This window comes from Ostrea edulis, chromosome 2 (assembly GCF_947568905.1).
Source record: "Ostrea edulis chromosome 2, xbOstEdul1.1, whole genome shotgun sequence".
Taxonomy (NCBI): domain Eukaryota; kingdom Metazoa; phylum Mollusca; class Bivalvia; order Ostreida; family Ostreidae; genus Ostrea; species Ostrea edulis.
Window position 1 is genome coordinate 43784284 of NC_079165.1, and position 24741 is coordinate 43809024.

The following is a 24741-nucleotide window of genomic DNA, read 5'->3' on the forward strand; positions in this document are numbered from 1 at the left end:
TACGGTCACGGTCCTATTTTTATGCCTTGGGAGCCATAATCCCCTGAAACACACAAAAAACTAAAACAAAAACAAACAACAAAACCGTGGACAAATTACTAATGGTGATTTCGTATAAACACTTCGTCCTCCCTAGTGTCAGTCCCAGCGATTAGCTTATTTGATTATTTGTCCCTCCTTTCGGAAGTATCCAAGTCTGAAAACGGTTAGGCTCGAAAAGGACGAAAATTCAGTTATAGTGAATTTGATTCAACAAGTCGCGGATCTTTTATGTACTGTATGGCACATGGTTATAAGTCTTTCATATTTCCATTTTTTAAATCAGAAAACACATTTCCCTCAAATAACTTGTTATGAAGTCATCTCTGGTCCATTTCAAAAAGACATTTGAAGTATTTTTCTAAATATAATTTAATAGCATGATAAAATTTCTTTGATAAGAATTATATAGGACATGTTGTATAAATTTACACAGGCATTTAAATCTCAATTTCTCTGCAACCAATGACTGGAAAATTATATAAAGATTAAGATCAGTAGACTTTATTATTCTTTAAATATCAAATAATTTCAAAATTCCATAAATTATACTCGAGATAAATTCAATTTTTTTTTTTTTAAACGTTGTTCTTGAATTGAATATTTGGTGAAAAAAATAGTATGTTTCAGTACTTTTTGCTCTGAAGACAAATGTTTGTACATATATATATGGATATTTACAGGACAGACACACAGGTTCTAATAATGTTCATATAAATACTCGTATACAGAGCTATCTCTAGACTTACTGCATATCAATAGTAATTACTTATCATATGAAAGGCGAAGATAACGATCAGTGATCAATCTCATATATACCGAATTGTATATGTATGATATGGCACTATGTAATTCTTCTTCCACAATTGAAAGTACTCGCACCTCAGCAGTTAAAGATGAAATAAGATGTTGCAAGTGCTCTTGCTTTCTACTTTCTCAGACCCGAGAGATCACATCAAAGGGGAGGCGAATTTCATTCATATGTGGCAACTTTCACAAGGATCTGAGATTTTATTTTATTATTATAATTAAAGAGTTCGATTATACAATCGTTAGATTTCGTTTCGTTTCATTTAGTTTTATTTCGTATCGATTTCGTTTTGCAAATTACAGGTACCCCCTAATCTGCACGAATGAAATTATGAGTATATAAACGGATTTCTTGTACCGAGTGCTCCACTAGTAAGGTGACACCTGAAATTTGGCGATGTTTTCTGTATTGATAGTGACGTGCAAGACAAAGCTTTATATAATCCCCTACTCAAATCGTAGTGTAGCAGAACTGAACAGTTAGGCAAATAGTAGACTTACATAAGTATATAGCTGTCACTCGTCTTCTGTCGAGGAGAGTCAGGATGGATGTAATAGGAAGTTCTATACAGTTTTATAGGTTATCCAATAACGGATCATTTATGGCCATTTTGGTTAGATTGCATACATTCCTCCAAGCAACGAGAGAGAGAGAGAGAGAGAGAGAGAGAGAGAGAGAGAAAGAGGAGAGAGAGAGAGAGAGAGATTATTTAGGATGTCTTGTGCGTCTTGATACTGACGACCAAAGACAGAGATCATAAGACAATACTGGGTTACACAAGGACATGCATCATTCAAGTTCATGTATTCCTAAAACATATATCAGAAAAATTAAAAGTGAGGGAAGCATCGTAATTTTTTTTTATTGGGTTCCAAGTACGCTAACACTAATTGTTATGTTATTCACATTCTACATTGTTTTGCTAAATATTTTAAAAATATATATTCTGGCTGATTTAACATTACAATGTTCGTGCACTATATGTTAAGTTCCTGACTACTATCTAGGCATATTGCATGCAGATATAACCATAATACCAGATGTAGGAAATGGTAGAAATCATGATACAAGATGTAGGAAATCATGATACAAGATATAGGAAATCATAATACAAGATATAGGAAATCATGATACAAGATGTAGGAAATCATGATACAAGATGTAGGAAATCATAATACAAGATGTAGGAAATCATAATACAAGATGAAGGAAATCATGATACAAGATGTAGGAAATGGTAGAAATCATAATACAAGATGTAGGAAATCATGATACAAGATGTAGAAAATCGTGATACAAGATGTAGGAAATCATCATACAAGATGTAGGAAATCATCAAAGATGTAGGAAATCATCATACAAGATGAAGGAAATCATGATACAAGATGTTAAAAATCACCATACAAGATGGAGGAAATCATGATATCAGAGAGGTTAACAGTATCGATTTATTTTGCAAATCTGCGGAGGGTCGTGTAATCAGTTTAGTGTTTACCCAACAATTTATAATCAAACACTTACATCTATTATTTTAAAACTTTAATCCTGCCTTTTAAGTGAGTTTGTTTAGGTATAAACAATGTTTTAACAGACCGCAATCAATTTCCATTGCAGGGTCGTGTGTATTCCACATTATCTACATTTCCAACATTTTTGCCTTCGATATCTTTACCAATGTGATGATAGTCATTTTTTCAATAAAGCGATGCAGCCGTGAACAATGTGCGTATGAATCTTGATAAATATAGTACGTCTATTTTAACGACTAGTAATTCCATCAAAAATTTAAGTAAAAATAAATTTCATTTTTGAAAATACACGAGGGTATAAACTGCAACGCTTCATGCCGGCCTACTTTTCATGAAATGCTAACGAGCTGCATGAAGTATACTGGCGTAAAGCCTCACATTGATTTATTTCTTACATGTAAATGTCCACGTAAAGGGAACGTGTTCTAGTATGTTCTAATGGAACATGCCATTGTCTGTTCTAATGGAACGCGTTCTAATCTGTTCTAATGGAATATGCCATAGTCTGTTCTAATCTGTTCTAATGGAACATTTGAGTGTGTTCTAATGGAACATGTTTGAGTGTGTTCTAATGGAACATGTTCTAGTCTGTTGTATTGAGAACCCGTATGAAAATATGGAAGGTCAACGACAATCTGACAAAGAGGTAGACAGGAAAATAACTATAAACTCAATTAGATTGCATTGTTAGCCTAGACAGGGCCTACCCTGACAAGGGATCTTTGGTTTGATATTGGATTCTTTGCCCACTTTGAACTACTGATCGAACATTCTCCCGACTGAGCCAAGAAGAAAAGTCAGTCCATAAATAATTGTCAATATTTGCAATGCAATACTGCCCACAATCCAATGGTATTTAATGGATTCATAAAAGGTGAAGATACCAGACATCAGAAATACTAGTGAATCAACAATCTGACGGAGTCTTAGAAGACTGCAGGACACACTTAGCAAAGAAAGGTTACTCGTATAGTGCATCAGAAGAACAGCTTCGCTTGATATAATGCAAAATGACCAAACCAATTGCAATGATCACAAAGTACAACCTTTGCATCAAAGGGATTGAAAAAGAGCATCTTGAAATATTGGGATGATATTCAAAAAGATCATAGTTGTAATAATTACTTAATTATTTGTCAACTTTATCATTTTGTTGTTGTTGAATATTTGACTGAAATGTATCGTGTAATCGGTAAGAGTGTTTCATGACTACCTAGGTTGCTTGATATTCTTTCATGAACACTAATATTCCATCCACACTGCTGCGGGCAAAGCAATACTACTTAAGTTTTACACAAGGCTATCGATTATTGTTTTCAATAGCGATATAATCAAGAAGTAAATTTCATATTTGAAAATACACAACTTGATGAAGCGCGTTAAAGCTTCACGAAAAGTATACCGGCATGCAGCATTGCAGTTCATATTCTCATGAATTTAAAAAAAATGAGAATTTCTTATAATTACATTCTACTTTAATTTCTGTTGGAATCCCAAGCCGTTCAAACAAACGCGCTATTCAAGAGTAAAAACGCATATTGTTTACAACATGAGGAAATGGCTATCATTACAACTTGTAAAGAACATTGAAAAGGTAAATATTAGTGTATGTATACATAATGTAGTGCATTCAATAGTTAATGCAAGCGTTACAGCGTAGATCAGGGGCTATTTCGTGTAACCATGAAAAATACGCTAAAGGTTTCAGTGTATCCAAGTCATGAATTAGCGCACGTCTGCATGAAAGGCGCTAAATATAGATACCGCTAACATTCTGGCATGCAAGAATTCAAGGTCAATGCCGGCACTGGGTTTTGTTTTGGGTTTTCTTTTTTTGTACCCTGGGAAAATATGAAAATTCACTTGAGAGGACCTTGTGATTTGAAGGTCACGTCACCATTAACCTGCGCATAGTCCGGGCAAACATATCAAACAAATTATGTGGTATTAAAGAAATTCGACTGTATCTGTATTCAATCGATTCTTACTCAGATTTCTCAGGATGATAATATTGAGGTTAATCTAAGAAACTGAAATTTGACTTGTATCTTCTATGCAATAAATTATTGAATAACAGTGCCTCATACTCGCGAAAAGTTGCTCAAATACCTTGTACTCTTTGCAGAAAATGGATATAAATATACTTTCAATTCAAATAAGGACAGTTCCACCTTTAGAAAGAACATTTCGTTACAAGTTCTACTAATGTATCATCACGTGACCAGTCACTTCCAGAACCAGAAAGGTCTACATTAGGATACTTACTACAATTCATAATTGTATGTGCCTGTCTACTTAAAGTAGAGGCTTCTAGTGGTCTCACAAGTTGAAACTCATTTCTGACATTTAAAAAAAAAAGCATAAAGATGCAGGCACATATCACTGACCAACCTGTCGGTAGTTTCTTGTTCGATTCTTGTCGTCTCCCTCGAAATCGTAGCAAAGATCCAGCGCTGTGTACGCTGTACCGCGTCCCTGTCACCCCGTGATGGCGGGGGCTCTCTGTGTGGTGTTCTGGTAGTAAAATTAATCGGATCCGAGAAATTAATTGGCGGGACATCATCCAAATAGTTGTCTTTCACAATCCTCTTTTCTCTTATCCTTCTATCAATAAATTCCATTGTGTTGATATTTATCGAATTTGTAGCAATCATGAAGGAAAATCCTACTGTATTGGCCACAACCCTAGACAGTTCTGAAGACGTGGAATAGTTGCTTTGGCGAAGTCATTTTCATTTTGAAAATAAACACTGTTGCCATAGTCCGAAAAATGTGAAAAGATTAACAAGTTCTTGTTTACATGAAAGAGCATCTAGCTAATTTTCGGGAGTTTATCATAACACACTTTAAAGTTATTAGTCAGATATCCTTTTCAAAACATGTTGTCAACATTAAAAGTTATTTTCAAAACCTGAACTGCATTTAAGAGGACCAAAATCATATGTAATGTGCAACGTAACACGTTTACCCAATTACATTAGCAATAATATCCACAATTTAAGAGACAGATTTGCTTCATTTGGATCATTTTGGATAAGTAAATTTTTCAAAAGCATATGAGTAATAACTTCATAAATCAATATTATCTGCCAGTCTTTTAATGTGACATCATATTCATATTACTTCAATATTGAGTACTACATCTTCAAGCAACCAATGATGCAAAAAAAAAAAAAATAATCACCCCCCACAAAAAAACCCCAAACAAACAATCCACTGAAATACAGTTTATTCATCAAGTATGCAAGTACTCTCAATAAATTTCAACACACAAAAATCATATTATGGTAGACTCTGTTTCCAAGAAACAATGTGCAATAATTATTAAAACTATTTATATAAACATGACAGGTACTGTATATTCTCTATACACAACATTCATAGAATTTCTTGACAGTGATGCATTAAGGATCTATCACAAAGTTTGTCAACATATAAAAATCTGGCAACAAAAAAGAAGACATAACAAATGTATATAATAAATACAAAAAAATATGAAAAAATATAACAAATATAGAGCTTTTTCAGCAGTTCTTACATATATGGGACGGAATGCTGTAATCAAATATCATTCTACACCTAATAGTTGGAATGCCTACCCAATGCATATCATCAAACAAATTCATCAAACAAATAGGAATTTATCCCAGAGTCAGCAGTTTTAGAAGGAATGCTTTAACATTCTCTTTTTCAGATCATATTTCTTGTTAAGGCACTCATCAACATTTGCAAACTGAATCAACTATTCAGTAAAAAATGAAAAAGAATCACAATTTGTCTTCTATTTTAAAATATCAGTATTATCAGCATAGGTATCAGATGTCAGAAGTTTGATGGTAGTATTGCAACAATACAGACTAAGTAAATATTTCTTTATTGGTGAAGCAACTGTTTAAAGGATCTTGGATAAATCTTGATGAAATTCTAAATGGCAGTAGCAAAGACAGCTTTTATGTCTGATTATATCATGTCTGAGTCCTCCTTGTCTTTGGATTCAGTTGTTTCCCCTTGCTTAGCTAGTTCCTGCTCTTGACCTGGTTCTTGTTCTTTAGGTTGGTCTTGCTCACTGTTGGGTCTTGGTTGTTTATCGTCTGTTTCCTCTTTTTGGTTGTCATCAGAAGTTGCAGTTGTCTCTTTTGGGATTTCTGATTCTGACCCCTTTTCTTTAATTTGGCTAGGGGGTGCAGGGGATGCTGTCTTTTCGGACCCCTTCTGGGAAACCTCTTGTTCTGGAGCTTCTTTGATGTCATCTCCTGAGAAAGTCTTCTTCAAGCTTTCTTTTGATTTGAATCTATGTAAGCTCTCGGAAGGTTGGTCATCAGTGATGCTGTCTTTTGATTTTGTCTTCTTAAGATTCGAATTCTCTGTCTTCTGAAGGTCCTCCTCAGATGGTGCTTTTTTCAAACTCTCCTTGGATTTTGTCTTGTATAAATTTTCTCCAGAAGACCCTTTTTTCAAACTTTGAGTTGAAGACTGCTTTGTGAGGCTTTTGGTGGATGGCTCTTTATTCAAACTATGAACTGATTCACCTTTCTTTAATTCTTGTGTGGATCCACCTTTCAAACTTGTCCCTGACTTTGATTTTTTCATTGAGGAGGCATATTGATTCTGATTTTCCTCTGAACTTCTATCACTAGCCTACAACATAGGTGGAAGAGGGTTAATTGTTAAGTAGAAGAAAATCAGCTCACAAAAAACAAAATGTTGTCCTCTACATACATGTATACCAATGCAAGTCATAAAATTTCACATGATACTTAAGAATTGGGCTGTTTGATGTCTCATTTTAAATTTTAGCTTTCCAAAAAGGGAAAGGAATAAAATGATCTTCCAAGGAAGTCCGAAAACAACTTAAAAGAAGAAACAAAATAAATGTTATCCGGTGAGTTTATTAGGAATGGAGAAGGCAGCTGAACTTTGTGATTTTGTTAGAAGCAATAAAAAAAAAAAAACTATACTGATTATCAATGAAGCAATTTATATGGTGAGCTTGCCACTTGTCTGAAAGGAGAAATTCCACTGCATGCTAGGGGATATCAAATGACATTTATGTTTTGTACTGTGTAATACCTTTAAAACATCCTTACACTGCTATCATTGAATATGCTTGGATTAATTGTTTTATTCAGCTACTGGTGAATAGTATATTTCATCGCCTTTTGATTGAATTTGTTCATCGTTACCTGTTGGGTTGTTTTCCTCTCTGTATCGCCTCCAGCCTCGTCCTCACTGTGCTCAATTTCCACTTGTGTAATTGGGTCCTCGTGCTCAGACCGGGGCCTGGCATTGCTTGATTTGTCATTAACTTCCTCCTCTGAGGATGCCTTATCTTTGCCCTTGGACTTCTTACTACTCATACTTGTCCTGGTTGGGGGCCTGGAACCAGACTTTGCCACAGTAGGAGATTGATGACCAGATCTGTCACTGGTTTTTGTAGGTGTTGCTGCTCGACTTCCTTTTTTTCCATCAGACTTTCCTTGACTATAAACAGACTCCTTGCTTCCCTTCACACTTGAATGCTTTACTTCGGGTGGTTGATCTCCTTCCATTGGAGGCTCTTTCTGTAGGGCTAATCCTGGAGGAAGGGGTGGAGCTTTAGGACTGAGTGGCCTGTAGGACATCTGAGACTGTTCAGAGTTCTCAATCTCCTCTCCTTGTTCAAGCTCAATGAGTTCCTCTTCTTCTTCATCTGAGTGAATGGATTCCTCCTCTTGCATTGGCATCATAGGAGCTTTCATCAGCATCATGTAAGATCGAGATTTCTTCACACCATCTTCTGGTAAACCTGTAAAACATTTACTTGAATTCAATGGATTTATATTTACATTCTTGAAGTTGAACATACTACATTTCGTAATCTACACAAATCATTCAAAACATACTAGTAACTCAATTTTGAAATTGTTCTCACTTATATATGTTAATATTATATAACCACATTAAAAGGATTTTCAAACACTGGTTTCACTTTAGCACACAGACAGTTTACTCTGATCTGTAATGATGAAGAATCAGATAAACTAACCAGGGTCTAGTATAAGGGCAGCTCTGGCCATCTTCCACTTCTCCACTGGCACTGGACAGTTTAAGTTCACTATGGTAGTCTGAACTTGCCGGCTCTGTAATGTGGAAGTCATTTTGTGAGGAGTCATATTTCATGTTCTTTATGTAATTTACTGTTACATAAAAAATCTTTAAAAGGATTAAAGCAAGATCGCCACAAGAATATTAAAATAATGTTTCACAAGCTTCTACGAATTTCTAGTTTTATTTGTAATCAAATGTCTTCAGCTGGTTCAAACATTTATATGCAATGTAATGTATTTTGACCCTTTCTCACTTGTTTTTTGTCATCACCATTTAAAACATGATTTACCTTGTTCATGAAAATAGGACAGGGGTATATGGTCTGTTTGTTGACTTTGTCTGCTTGTTCAGCTGTTAAGACAGGCTTCATGTACATATATGGAATGTTATACAGAGAGGAGCTGTAATATACAGAAAGATTGATATGTAAACAAACACATGCATATATATATATATATAAACATGTACATTCAACAGTTTTTCCTCTTCTCAACTGTGTTGCAAAGATTTAACATTGAAATGCGTGTATTTTCAACATATCTTCTAATCATTTAATCAGAGCATGTGAATTCTATTTTGAAAAATATGATGCTTTAATCATAATGTGGTGGGTTTACAAATTTTCATAAAGCACTATTACAGTCTTCAATATGTATGCCTACCATATATGTGTTGCTAGCTTCGTAGTTTTTAAAATATAACTTAATGCTTAAATAATTGCTGCAAAAATGTCGAATTTATACAAAGTAATATGAAATTTACACTTTTAATCTGAATAACATGAAATTGACATTTTTCAATCTGAATATAATGAAATTTATACTTTCAAAGCAGCAAGTAATGACCTGCAATTTTTGGGATATGGAATTACATGATTAAAATCTTATGGACTTTATGTTACAATTGAAATATGTCTCAAAGCATCTTACACAGGGTCTTTAAGACAATCATTTTCGTAATCCCAGGCTGCCCCTTGTAGATGGATATTACTAACAAACATTCCACCCTCATCCACGTCATATTCTTCTGTGTTGATGTTGTCCAGTACAATGCATTCAAATGAAGTCTGCCAAGAGTAGAGAAAAAACTACAGTTTTTAAACTTTACCTACTTATCCCCAGAGTTCTTTTTAAGGTATTCAATGTATAATGAAAGGAAATTTTGAATGATTTAAATCAAGATAAATGTTTATAGTTAAATAATGATGAAAGTGAAGTAGTGATTACAAAAAGTCACACCATTCATTTATCAGATGGGAAATATTGAATACCTTAAACATGTTTTCAACATTACTTGGAGGTATAAAAACAGGAAAAGAAATTATATTCTTCACAATATCTACCCATCCAGTTCAATATGTAAATTGTTGACCCCTTACAATTCAGTTAAACAGTGGTGTCTATTTCCTTGTAGATTTCTGAATATTTTTCAAATTATTCTTTTGGCAATTTCAAACCCATGTTGTTTCCTTCTAGAATTCTTTGATGACTACATATATACATACTTTATCCCCAATCATCTATCTCTTATTCCTCCCTACCTCAGCCATTGAGCACTGGGCTACAATAGCCTTCTCCTGTCTGATGGCCACTAAGAGGGCCTGAGGGTTGACCAGCCCTCCAAGCCAAACTTTCCCCAGACGACCTGCAGCAATTGTCGGATTCTCCAAAATGCCATTCTTGAAAACTGGAACCATGCTGTGTTTGACCCAGTTATGTAATTGGTTGTGCCTTTTCTTCAAATCTACAAACCCATTTATGCTCATTGTTAGCAAATTCACAAAACTTTTGAATAGAAATATACAAATTTATAGAATGCAGGTGTTAACTCTAGAGCCTTGGTAGATGGGGTCTTGTGTATTACCGAGCCAATAAAGATAACCCCAACAAGCAAAGTAGGTTTATGCCCCAATAAAGCCTCATGCATTTGTATTACATCAAAGTATAGTCATGTTTGCAAAGTTTACATTTTGATGTCAAAGATACAACTGGTGTATCAATGATTCTGTAATGTAAATTGATCAATATTTGGTAAGTAAAATCTTATTTGACAGGATATTGTGTTGTAAACAAAATACATCACAACTCTGTCTTGAAATATAAATGATATTTGGACTCAGGTCAAAAACATAAGTTTTTTTTTCATTTGCCCAAGTATCCCGTATACTTCAAGACAGTTACCACATATTTTATTTGAATAATAATTCTAAAGAGTAAGTGGGGGACTGACATTGTGATACCAACCTTCCAGTCAAGATACTAGGGAGTGAGTAGAGAGGGCTAACCCCGAGATACCAACCTTCCAGTCAGGATACTAGGGAGTGAGTAGAGAGGGCTAACCCTGAGATACCAACCTTCCAGTCAGGATACTAGGGAGTGAGTAGAGAGGGCTAACCCTGAGATACCAACCTTCCAGCCAGGATACTAGGGAGTGAGTAGAGAGGGCTAACCCTGAGATACCAACCTTCCAGCCAGGATACTAGGGAGTGAGTAGAGGGTTGACAGTTGGGGTGGATCCAAGATACAGGGACATGTTCCTCCTGTAGACAGCAGGCTGTTGGCAGGAGCTCCTGGGAGATGGCCTCTGGACCAGCCAGCAGAGAGCCTTGTAGGTCATGGATCTGCTGCCTAATGTGACACAGGGAGTTGTTCATCCAAAGACACTCCTGTTGATAAATGAAAAGGTTAATCATTATTAAAAATCAAAACATTTGAGGTAATGTACAACAAAAAATGCCTATTTTCATGGAGGAAAATTTGGGGAAAACATTTATGTTCAAGAGCACTTGATTTTGTGTTTGAACAGTTGTTCCTCATTGCAGTTCAAGGAACATTTTCCTGTTCAAGGAGGATTTAAAGTCATGGAATTGTCTATACCTCAAAAACAATTAACCCCCAATGAATCATTTTACAGTATCATTTAAATTGCCACTAGATTTTGTCTCAGTTTATCAACTATGAATTCATGTACATGGACCACATACACACTTCATCAAAGAGGACTTATATAGACAGTGCCTGCTGTCCAATCATGTTATGATTTATCACAATAAAATACTGTTTAAATAAAAAAGCCTAAATAATAAGGCAAGAAACTGAAAAGTCACCTGTAGCAAACAGTAGCCAATGGTCTCTGGCATCTGGGAACTACTGGCAGTGGCCAAACTCAAAATGCTGGGGACGTGGTAGGGGAAGTCATAGTCATGTTTGATCATGTCTCCTACTTGTCCTAGCTCCAGCAGCATGGGCAGCTCCTCTGAACACATGTCCAGGGATGACCGCAGTCTCATGATGTTTGCACTACCCTTCTGACTGCCAGCAATATCACCTGCTTCCATGGTCTGGGTCTCAAACATCAAGTCCAGATTACGAATGAAGTCAGTGGCCCTAAATGGTCAAAATGGAAAAAAAAGATTATTCTCTTTACCATATACATAATCAAGCCAAGATTAGACTTCCCTGTGTATTTTGACTTCTTTCTATTCGTGTTACAACCCAAGGATACTTACATGCAAATTCTAAAATCCCTAAAAAAGGACTACTAAATTCAATTACAGTACTATAAGCTTACATTTATTCATGAGAGAGAAATAAAAGATTTGTAAACACCACTTTCTAATGAAAACAATCACAGTGATCCACTCATTTTGTCTATGCATAAGGTGTATACTGTAAATGTTGAATGGCACACACGTGAATAATACATAATTGTTTTTCCTGTGATGGTTCATGACTTAAAGTTTGTGTACAGGATATTAGTAAGTATTTTGAATAAGTTCTCACTCTGAGTCGATGAATAAAAGTTTGTGTACAGTATACTAGTAAGTATTTTGAATAAGTTCTCACTCCGAGTCGATGGTTTCCTTCTCCACACTGCTGTGTAGCTGTAGAGCTCCCAGAGTAAACTCTTCATCCACATTATTCTCATACCATTGTCCAAAATCCACTGGATCTGGATAACATTCAAATCAAAATCAATTCTTTAAAGCAGCCTATTAAAACAGGGACAGGGTTATGGAGGTGAAGGGGCTGTATTTCTGTCATAATGGTTCTCCCTGTTCTTGTAGTACTGGATTTATTTAGCCAGAATACAGGGAAGTATTTAGCACTTGTTTATTTTCTCATTTATGCACTGAAAAATAGCTAGCTACAGTTTAAATTCTTCCACAGCCAGCGTTTGGCCTGCTGGGAGCGGCCTCAGGTATGTTTCAGTCAACTAAATGCTTGCGGGTATCGGCCTGCTCACGTTTCTGTTTAGTAGTAGTCTGCTTTGATGCTCGCTGTGATCGGCCCCGGGCACACTTTGTAATTAGCTTTATACATAGTTTTCTAATTAGGTCAGGTTTGATAGTTATTTGGTTAGGATAGTAATGTCAAACTTCAATTTATGTTTCATGTGTTGGTATTTTATACAAGAGGTATGTATGTAGTTTTTATATTTAGGGGTTTTCATGTGAACCCAAATAAACTCTAAACTTAAACTCTATTGGTTGTTTATAAACAATTTTAAAAGTGTAATGAATGAATTTGTATTCACCCAGTTTTAAATTGGCCAAGTTAAGATAAGGAAAAATGGGCAAATATACTGGGGCAAATATTTCCTTGTATGCAGTAATTTTTGTACCAATATATACAAACTTTCCTGCTTTTGAGATGATGGGAGGGGATTCAAACCTAGCTAGCTCTTACAATTATTCTAGCACAAGTTTAATGAACTTTTTACTAATTCAGCAAGAGATGTTGGGGGAGCAGTATAGAACAGTACCAGACTGCCAGTGCTATTCTGATACAAACTTCTTTTTATTGGGGGGGAGGAGGTTGGGTTACACTGTGAACTCTGAACTTACCGACATTGGCAGGGGGAGTTGGGATAGCCACACTGCCTAGTACTAGACTGCCAGTACTATCTTGGTACAGGCTATTGAGGACATTCTTTACACATGCCTCCACATAATCCATGTCACTGAAGGTCAGTACACAATTCTGGTAAATCAACTGAAACAATCAAATTAGAACATGTTAGATTCTGAAATTCAATGAGAAAAGTAGGTGTATTATTCACCCTAAATTTGAATACCAAACAGTGTTATATGCTAGTTTGGAAAATTTACATTTTTCTCATCAGTCAATGAGAATCAATAGAGTGCAGTTTTGTGTTACCATTAAAACCATGTGTGCATACAGCAGATTTCTGTCAGGATCCCAAACACAAGCATGAGAGAAGAATGTTGAAATCAGAGTTTATTCATTGCATGTGTAATATTTTACCCTTCTCCATTCAGAAAGTGATTCTGAAACACTGCAATATTTTAAACCCAGAACCAAATTACCTGGTGAACAAAACCAGACAAAACCAGTTTATGAGGTGGTTCTGGTCTGGCTGTCACATCGGTTGGCCATGGTGATTCAGCCTGTATAAGTTTTCAATATAATTCAATGCAAATGCACTATATTTTCTAAAATCCTTTCATATACAATGTACCTTACAATATATTTTCTCTAACAATAATGATGGTCATGAATATAAGTCAACTTACCTTGGCAAATATCTCAGCCATGGTGTCCACTTTAGGGGCCTGCTGGTCTTCAGTTTTGAGCATTTTACCAGTGAGAGCAAACAGAGCCTGCTCCATCTGAACCCGGTTGAATGGGTACCACTGATTCAGACCCTGAGCACCAAACAGTTGGCGAGCAACCAGCATTCCCTGGATGACACCCAGACCAAAAGCAATAGTGCGAACCATCTGGGGTTCTGTAGATACTTTATCTAGCAAATCCACTGGAACTTGTTTGAGGGTGGATACAATTGCTGAAAAGAAGAGGGCATAGATATATACATATAGATATATGTATTTTATAATTGACCTTTCTACTGGGTAAAATGGTATTTTGAAAAACATGTCTTTTAGTTAAAGCTGACTGTCCAGAATTCAAGTATGAGCTAGCTTTAACCTGATACATGTACTATATTGTCTGTACACACCAGAGTGGAGGTACGTTCCAGGGGACCTGTATGTGATAGCCAGTGGGGCACTCTGGGTCTGCTTTCCTTCCTCAGTGTCCTTGCCCTCTCCTTTTGTGGGCCCTGAGTTGATGACATCTTCAGTTATGTGGTTCCAAGCTAACTTATGTAAATTCTGCAGCAAGAATCTGGGGATGAGGGGACAGGGCTCAGATGTAATCCAAACACAAAAACGATTTCCTTTTTGTTTGTCATCCTGGGCATTACCTAAAACAGAAATCAAATGTTACACTGATTTTAAAGACTTTGCAATAACTAATATTTAACACTTTGGATGATTTTTTTCACACAACAAGAGTTTCCGTGTCAATACTACATTCCTACATTCCCTGTACTTCTTAGTAAAAGAACTCTATGTAAAAATCTTATAGATAAAACAATCTTAAAAGTATAAGCCCTGAGGTCTATTTCTTTTCTTTACAATATCACAATGACTTACTTCTTGATCTTGCTACTCTGACCAGGTGCTTCTTCAAATCATTGAAGAATTTGACTGGAGCCAGATGTAGGTCCTCAATGATCACCCAGCCATCGTTTTTGTCTGCACTGTCTATAGCTTCATCCACCAGAATCTCACAGCCATCACCCACACGCACAGTCTCCACTTGGGCGCCTATGGCCTGAAATAGATAAAAATTCATCAGATTTGAAATCCTCTTTTTAAAAACAGCATATATATCTTTAAAGTATGCATTGGCAGAATCATAAAAAGTGTTGAAAAATCTACCCAATATTTTGTGTCTCAAGTCCTATTAATAATTTGTTCAATCAAAAATGAAAAAGAAATATTACAGAACAAAATACACAATTTATATGATGTTTCAAAGTACAAGAACCATATCCACAACATTACATTCCAAGGACACCACAAAATCTTAACAGCAAACAAAAACCGACCCCTAAAAATGTTAATAATTCCACAGTATATCTCAGGATCAGAGCAATCTGTCTCATCGTTTTGTCAGGATCAGAGCAATCTGTCTCATCATTTTGACCAAAAATCAAAATTTTGCGATTTACTTATTTAACATTTTCAAAAGTACTTGTATACCTCTCTATTTATGAAACAGCTGTAAGTAGTGTTGCAAAGTATTATGGAATAAGCTAGAAAAAATACATAGACTTTTCATTGATTGATATCCCTACCTGTGCCATTTTCTTGAGAACTTCCAAAGGTGGTTTTGTCAAACGCAGACGATTAGATGGATGCTGCTGGCTTTGTGACAGACTAGGGGGCAGCAATAGTAACACTCCTAGGTGGCGCTTAGCATCTTGTAGGACATCACTTAAACTGATAAAATATAAATAAAACATAAGAAATGTACGCATGTAAGAACTATAATGCACAAAGTGTAATGGTATTATAGTCATGGTTGGGAAACCAAGTTATTTTTGAACAAATATACTTGAACATGAAGTGAATAATTGCCCCCACTCCCACACTATGCACATCAAATCATACACAAGAAATGCTTGAGAAAAAAACCTACTTAAATTCGGTTTGCTCTGGTAAGTTAATGGTAAGATGCTTGTTTACATATCGAACCAAAGCTGCTAGCAGACGATCCTGTCTAAGCATGCGCAGCAATAGAAGCTGGTGAAAGTCAGAAAGAGGTCCAAGGTCAGGGGTCTTCATGCCATTACTCTGACTGTTCTTACTCCCTCCAGAAGATGGACGTTTGTCTAAAAGTTATTGAAAAGACATGTACATATTATAATTGTGTGAGACATCTAAGAACCACCACAGTTGGTAAATCATATCTGATAATAGAGAAAATAATCATGACAGTGAAATTAATGGAAATGTTGATTCTGATAAAAAATTTACACCTTGATATGTTAAACAGTTCTTATGTCATACCTTCCTCTCCCCCTGATGAGGCCAGGGGCAGTGGCTCCCTCTCTGGATACTCAGATTTGTACCAACTCTTCCAGGACTCTGAGTTCTGAGCAATGTGGACACAAAGACTATCTAATGGCCCTGGGAGGACAGACAGAGCCAAGATGTCCTCCCACTTCTCCTGAGGCAGCCATGTGGGAGGTGGATCCTTACAGTCAAAGTCATCCAAAGTCAACTGCATTCCCAAGCCAGGGTTACCTATTAAATTCAGAAATATTTATTGAGTTAAAGATGTTTCACTCAAATACAGTTATCCATGGGTGTTAATATCTGTACAAGTCTGATGAGTCATGATTTGTACTACACTACTGGAAAATGTTAAATGTCTGTGACTGATACCCTGGATTTAAACTGCAGTATATGGTCTGTTTTGTACTTACCCTGCAGAAGCAATGACATTTCCTCATTGGAAAAGTTTTCTGTTGCCTCTGCCTCAATATTGAGGCACAACAATGTGGCAAAAAGTAAGATGTCCTCTTCATATAGGGCTCTAAAATTGTACAAATTTCATTTTTCAACTGTATCCACAGATAGTAGTTCTAAAATGCAACAGCCAAACATATAATATACAGATAACCAATTACTGAATAATGGTAACATACTCCCTTATCCTCCTGTACAACAATATACAGATAACCAATCACTGAATAGGACACATACTATCTTATCCTCCTGTACAACAATATACAGATAACCAATCACTGAATAGGATACATACTCTCTTATCCTCCTGTACACCAATCCAGTCATCTTGTCCATGACCTGCTTGATCTGATTGGCTGAGAGACTTTCATATTTTATACCCTCTGTTGGCAAGGGAACTGGGTCTGGGATATCAAGTGGAGGTAATTCATCAGACTCTGATCCTTCTAGAAGTTTCTGAGCTGCAGCAGTACTAGCAGAATCTCCTTTAGAAGATAGGAAATGATGCATATTAACTCAGAATTCCTGTCATTTTGAAATAAAACACATATCACTGTTAGTTTATCATTCTACAAAAATGAAAGAGCTACAAAGCAAAATAAGCACTTCAGATTGTAGTATCTACCTCAGATTGAATTAAAAATTCGCTTGAATTTATGTAAATTTACAAATAAGCAAACAGTCCTAACTTCCTCTTGCCAACTTGTACTAAGAGAAGCTTGCTCAATGTTAGTAGCATTATAGTGCACATTTTGAAAAACAACCTAAAATGGTTTGTGTATGAATTCCTGAGATTCAAAGATTTCATGCAAGATTAAGGTAGTACCAAACAGATACATAAAATTTTTCATCAAATTTAATGTTGTTAAACTTTGATATTTTGTTCTAAGGAAGAAATCATCTTTCTGTGCATGGTATAAAAGAAATCTATACTATAATTTTTTCTTCATACGGTTTCAAATATAGGGTATCAGACCCAGTTAGAAGAATGAAAGGTGAAGATAATGAACAGTGATAAATCTTATAACTAAAGAATGTGAAATTAAACTTTCATGATAAGAATATGCCTATGTAAAAAATTATCTATAGAGATTTTACAAAAATTAATAAATACTTTTTATAAAACTTACCTATTTGTTACTATAAATCTCAACAAAATATATTGTAATTAATATATTTGTGTACACCGCGATGGAATTATTGAAAACTGATTTTACAGGTGTTTGGTACCACCTTAATTCAATACACAGATAGACATAATTCAATAGAAATACCTAGCAGTGTCCCTGTAAAAGGAAGAAATTAAACTGAATCAGTTTCATGTTATCCCAGCCCTCTCAGGTCCCTCTCCATCAACAGAATCACCTAGAAGACCACAAACCTCAGAGCCCAGAGATGTAGAATTTTTTGCCATTATAACAATGTGCATATACAGATGTAGCAGTTTTTTAAATATGCAAAACGGAGAGTCCTTGATTAAATGACAAGCACCAGATTTTAGAAAGTCTTGTGTAGCCACTTTCAATTTACCCTGCTTTTTCCAAATGGTTAACAACTCAATATAGTCTTGATCTGTGAATCAGAAGATCAAAATTCATACAGTCAATGTTACATTCCCCCACAAATACTTGCTTAGAAATGATCAAAGTTGTTTTGGAAATCCTGAAATATTTGTAGACTTGCTGTGTTGATAGTAATATACTCTTAGCTTTTGGGAACATTTATTATCCTTTGTTTGCTAGATACAGCAAAACTTAACATTAATTGATTGGCTTTTTTAGGAGGCCTGATAAACTAACTGTAATTATCTGGAGCATCATTCACACCATTGCAATATCTAATTGTGGTATCAGTTCTTGTTTTAACCAAAAAAAAACCTGGAGTCCTTTTATAAAATAGGATTCAAACACACTATGTCAGAACAGCAAAATTAATGATGAAACGCATTCCTCTTGACAATCAATGTACATAAGCACTAGGCATTTACAATAAATAATCGAAATAATTATAATTCTGAAACCAGCATCAATTACATGTACTCTAATTACGAAAAAGGACATTTGCAGTGTATCAGGCCTCCTACCTAAATATTCGAACAAGACACTATCACAGCTGTTAAAGACTGCAAAAAAAATTCCATTAAATAGCATTCATTTAACATTACTTAGATACAACAGCTGTTAGCGGATGCAATCAAATATCTCTTGATAGTTATTGATTTTAAAATATAACAAAACAAAATTTGATTATTAGATTATAGGCTCATCACTTGTTCACTGTAAAGAAATTAATATTCAAATATTTCACCCATTGAAATGTATTAGTGATCACACACACATTCTCAGTAATGATACATTTTTGTGGGAAGGGCAGGATAGTCCGTTACCTTAATTACAGTGTTGAGATATTAATATGAACTGCACACAACGTGAATGACACTCTTTTTTTTTTTTTTGCACAATTTTTCTTCAAAGACCAAATTTAAGTTCTGTCGTGTTACACATCAATCCATTCATTATTAGAGCTACCTGCTAACTGAGTTTCAGGAGGGGGCTCAGGAGTTTTATCCTTTTCCTTAGCTTTTTCTGAAAAGAAATCATTTCAATGGGGACACATGAACAAAACATAGGAGAAATTCATTATAGCCTTCATTCCCATTGTGTTAGTTTACAAGTACATGTACCACATGCATGTTTTGGCTAAGCTGCCCAGTAACATTTCCATATGTTTTATCAGTCAACTGCAAATTGAGAAATGCTTAGAAATATTACAATACTGAATTGTTTTTCAAACATCCAGAAAGAACATTCGGAATTATAATTTCTAATTCAAAGAAAGTGTTGTTATATCAAACATTTTTCTATAACATTAGTGTAACCACATGGCAGCCTATTTCTAACACTAAAGTGACCACAAGGCAGTCTATTATCAAATGACAACCTATTTCTAACACTAATAAAACATAACAGGCTACATGTACATGTAGTTCTAACACTAGCGTGACCACAGGATAACCTATTTCTAACACTAGCGTGACCACAGGACAGCCTATTTCTAACACTAGTGTGACCACAGGGCAGCCTATTTCTAACACTAGTGTGACCACAGGACAGTCTATTTCTAACACTAGTGTGACCACAGGACAGCCTATTTCTAACACTAGTGTGACAACATGATAACCTATTTCTAACACTAGTGTGACAACATGATAACCTATTTCTAACACTAGTGTGACCACAGGACAGTCTATTTCTAACACTAGTGTGACCACAGGGCAGCCTATTTCTAACACTAGTGTAACCACAGGACAGCCTATTTCTAACACTAGTGTGACCACAGGGCAGCCTATTTCTAACACTATTTTGACTACAGGGCAGCCTATTTCTAACACTAGTGTGACAACATGATAACCTATTTCTAACACTAGTGTGACCACAGGGCAGCCTATTTCTAACACTAGTGTGACCACAGGGCAGCCTATTTCTAACACTAGTGTGACCACAGGCCAGCCAACATCTAACACTAGTTTGACTACATGACAACCTATTTCTAACACTAGTTTGACTACAAGGCAGCCTATATATATTTCTCATACTAGTGTATCCACATGGCAGCCTTTTTCTAACACTATTTTGACCACAGGGCAGCCTATTTCTAACACTATAAGTATGATTACAGGGCAGCCTATTTCTAACATTAGTTTGACTACAGGGCAGCCTATTTCTCACACTAGTGTATCCACATGGCAGCCTTTTTCTAACACTTGTTTGACTACTCATGAAATCTACACCAACTGATTTTCTACCAAATGAAGTGTGACAGTTACATTTGTAGTGCAGGAATAATGCTAATAATATAGAATTTTTTGTCTACATCTGATCTACTAGTACTATCTATGGATAATATTATTATTGTTTGACACAACAAGTACAGGAAACTAAACTTTAATAGGAAACAATTAATGCAAAAATATTGGTAAAAAATCTAATTCACTATTCAAAAAATGAGATATGTCATAAAAAAGAGAAAAAAAAAGTTTAAAAAACCCCAGAAACATTGTTAAGTTTCAAAATCTTCAGTTCCTTTTTTACCTTCAGTCTTGTCCTCTTCAAAGTCATCAGCATATTCATCCTTCTCTCCATCTTTCTCTGACTTCAGGGTCTGTTTGTCCCCTGTTCCTGCTGTGGCACTAGCCTTGGAACCTTGTGAACTGGCATTGCTACCCTTACGCTTCTTTTGCATGGCCCCACCAGCAGAACTTTCCTCTCCATCCTCATAACCCTGCAATCAAAAACGTATTCTTCTGTGTACAGTATTTTGCCCCCATTTCTCATTTTCTCTGGGTGAATTCAAAGTAGGGTTAATATGATAAGATAAAAGAGACAAAATGAATAGACATGATTTGTATTTCAATATACATGTATGAAGGAGAAAATAACACAAGCTGAAAATTTCCCTGCAAGTACACAATTTGTCTTCTGCATGTATTGTTACTGACAATCAAAAAGGCAATTAGCAAAGACACAACTGGAAGAGATTTGTCGTACTATCACAATTATGTACTATATCTGACAAATAATGCAGAAGTAGTTTTTAAAGAAAGGGAGGAAACTTGAAGAAAAAATCCAGAACCTCCATGGCTTACCCCTTCATCCTCATCAGCACTCAGGAATTCTGGTGGCAGTTCCCCTCCTACTGCCTCATCAAACAATTCAATAAAGTAATGCAGGGAGAACTGGTATTCATTGTGAACACTTTGCAAGCTACGGATAATGGAAAACAACATGGCTGCACGTCGAGCCAAGGGGAATAGGTCATCCTTGAGGTCATTCAAGTGTATCAGAAGTGCCTGGGTGTCATTCAATCTGTTTGCTAGCTGTAACAGTTTAAATGAAAAGTATTCAACTATTTCTACTGTGGATTTTCATTTATAATGTTTTTAGATAAGTAATATGTAAGAAATATTCAAGAGATGTCAATCATCTTCATTAAATATATCTTATTTTAGTTTAAAAGTCTATGCATCAGCAACATGTGCAGGTCGAGAAATATATTTCAACATTTAAGGAGGTACTCTACATCGTCATAATGGCCGACTTCCTTTAAAAACATGGAGGAATAAATCAATATCAGCAATATTTGACTTTTCCTTTTCTTTTCTTTTTCTTTTCTCAGCTCAGTAGGTTAGCATACCGACTGCTGAACTGTAGGTCGCAGGTTCGAGACCATCAGGGGTTTTAATTTTTTTTTCAGATTATCTTCTACTAACACTGTATTTTTTGACAAAATAAAGTAAATTTGAAAATTTTCAACTTCAAAATATTGTTGTACATATCCTCTACTTTTCATCTACATCAAATTTCTCTGGTGTAGCATACGTCCTTAATACATTACTAACCTCAATTTTAGCATTGGTCATGTCTGTAATGTATTTGAGTGCTTTGGCACTTCCTAGAATCCCTGCTTGGTTGGACAATACATGGGACTTTACAATTTCTGATAAATGAAGTAGAGTGTCTTTTTCTAGCTGTAGGTTCTTCAGAGCCCTACACCGCTCCTGATACAGCTCCGGTCTCATTCTGGCAAAAGCCCGAGTTAATAAGTCCTCGGTCAGTGTGTCATGTGACACTCCAAAGTTTATCAAGGTTGTTGTTGATGCTACTTCTGGGTTGAATCGAGGTTTGGCCAGTGGTGTTGACAAGTAGAATCTGAAGTCAGGCTGACACAAAACCCTGCGCCCACAAAACTTTATCATGCGAGCCTCTGGAAATTGAAAGCAAATTTGCTTTGTAATAAAAGATCAATATCTGAATATATAATAGTTGTGACAACAGATTTAAATCATACATTGGATGATTGAACTTTTAATGTCTGTAGACCACACCCCCTAAATTTCCAAAGCAAACATAATGATTCTGCATATGTACAAAAGTTTGAATTTCAGATAGCTGGCTTTTCATTTGAAAATATTATTTAAAATACATGCATCAATATCAAAATTCAACACACATTCAAGAGACATACATTTTACAGTTAACTTATGAGTAAATGAAATATTACCTTCCTCCTTGTCATTTTCTTCAGCTGTGTTGCGATGATGGATGAGAGGAGTGATGACATTGTCAATGTGTTGATCACAATTCATCAGTAAAATAGGCTTTCCTCTCATAATCCCTTTCTCCAATGTTATAAGCACATGTGGGTCGGACCTGTTGAAGGTTAAGTATTAAAAAAAATCTTAGGTTGCTGTTTTCCTGAACTTAAACTTATCAGTAGAAATTATTGGAGGGGGGTCTTATTATAATACACTCAGGGGTTTAAATTACATTGAAATGATTATTATGTTATTATCATAAAGAAAAGTGTTAATTTTTCAGATTTGGATTACACGTTTGCTTTTTGCAACTCTTTCAATTTTGTTTCAAGACTATGAACTTGACAAGTAAACTTGTATCTTGAAGTTAACAGATATAGTCCTTGTGACATTTTCAACTGCTTATATTAATCAAACAATATTGATTGCTGCCATTAGTGAAATTTGCTTCTTGTTTATCTTCAATACCAATCTCTTGTAAAAATAAAGTCAGACAGTAAAAATCACCAAATTGACAGTGTATTTCATGTATGATATGAAATACAATGTACCATGCAAAAACAATAAAAACATTTTTTTTTTTTATAAATCTGCATGAGTAATTGAGCTTAAGGAGGAATAACACATCGTTTCAATTTTTCAAACAGAAATACACAGTCATAGCTAAAATAAAATAAGACATACACTTTCTGTTTAGCTCAGTGGGCTAAGGCATTAACTTGGCAATCTGTATATCGCATGTTCGAATCCCACAGGGGTTTAAATTATTTTCTTAAAAATCTCACACTAGAATACCAGAAATTTTGCTACATTAAGCAAAATATTAAAGCCCCAACACCACCTTTTTTATCCTATAGCTTTCAGTGATGAATTTGATTGGTGTGTTATTCTTCCTTAAATCATAAAGAAAAACATGATATAATACACACTTACCATCTACATTTGCCAAGCAGCGCACACAGGGTTAGTGCAAGGCCCAAATGAAGATGAAAGAAAACCTCAGCATTAGTTGTGGCAACAAAACACATTAGAGTTAAACATCCAAACATTCCCCAACTCTGAATACTGCATATCATCATCTCTCAAAAGTGTACAAGAAAACCAAAATTTTACAAAATTTTGCGTGCAAAATATTCATAACCTGTTCACCCAGTCCATTGAGAAAAACAGTATCTTTAACTTGATAATTACCAAATGTCATCTGATGATTTGAAAATTATCAATCTAATCTGATCATCAACTACCAGTCTTTGGTTTCGTTTGTTTTATATTTCTTTGTTTTTTAAACAAAAAGAAAATAATAGTAATAATGAAAAATCAATTTAATGATGTGTTACAACGAAAGCTTTGAATTTGTTGGTCAGGATCATGCAATTATTTGAGTTTTCCAATTAATCAAAGTTAACAAAATTGACTTTATCATTTGATTGTAATATCTCTGCATTGTATTAATTCTAAGCATTAACCACTGCAACATCAACACCAAGTGCAACCATAATTGTTAATTTCCATATCACTCTTAGGTCAAACCTACTTCCCCCATAAAAAAAAATACCTTGATTCATAAGTAATATATCAAAACTATAATTAAACTTTATCTTTTCCTATTGTTAAAATCTTCTGAATATGAATTTTAAATATTATTCTAACATACCTTGTTTCCATGTCTAAGGACACCAGCTTCTTAGCATTCAATAATTTATTGAGTTTTCCCAGCCAAATAGATCCCTCTCCATTAGGGTCAATCATCATAGGAGGTCGTTGCCATGATGAACACAAAATGGCTGCATTTTCTATCTGCCTTGGTCCAAAGTCTACAAAAGTATTCCTTATTCTG

At 35.3% G+C, this 24741-nt stretch overlaps 1 protein-coding gene across 1 annotated transcript in view; it reads right to left on the reverse strand.

Moving 5' to 3' along the window:
- Positions 1-5591: 5591 nt before the first annotated feature.
- The window catches only part of LOC125667097 (uncharacterized), a 73710-nt gene continuing 54560 nt past the window's right edge, over positions 5592-24741 (reverse strand). The window contains exons 76-100 of the mRNA XM_056154127.1: positions 24559-24718; positions 22871-23019; positions 22209-22573; positions 21456-21686; positions 20902-21091; positions 19339-19395; positions 17106-17295; positions 16768-16877; positions 16349-16585; positions 15978-16170; positions 15634-15778; positions 14927-15107; positions 14449-14694; positions 14003-14274; positions 13796-13876; positions 13313-13460; positions 12312-12417; positions 11573-11852; positions 10930-11131; positions 10007-10209; positions 9396-9532; positions 8756-8867; positions 8405-8498; positions 7563-8164; positions 5592-7017 (exon numbers count right to left, since the gene is read on the reverse strand). Coding sequence (XP_056010102.1) covers positions 6340-7017; positions 7563-8164; positions 8405-8498; positions 8756-8867; positions 9396-9532; positions 10007-10209; positions 10930-11131; positions 11573-11852; positions 12312-12417; positions 13313-13460; positions 13796-13876; positions 14003-14274; positions 14449-14694; positions 14927-15107; positions 15634-15778; positions 15978-16170; positions 16349-16585; positions 16768-16877; positions 17106-17295; positions 19339-19395; positions 20902-21091; positions 21456-21686; positions 22209-22573; positions 22871-23019; positions 24559-24718 — 5369 coding nt within the window. The 3' untranslated portion in view covers positions 5592-6339. The remainder of the gene's footprint in view (positions 7018-7562; positions 8165-8404; positions 8499-8755; positions 8868-9395; positions 9533-10006; positions 10210-10929; positions 11132-11572; positions 11853-12311; positions 12418-13312; positions 13461-13795; positions 13877-14002; positions 14275-14448; positions 14695-14926; positions 15108-15633; positions 15779-15977; positions 16171-16348; positions 16586-16767; positions 16878-17105; positions 17296-19338; positions 19396-20901; positions 21092-21455; positions 21687-22208; positions 22574-22870; positions 23020-24558; positions 24719-24741) is intronic.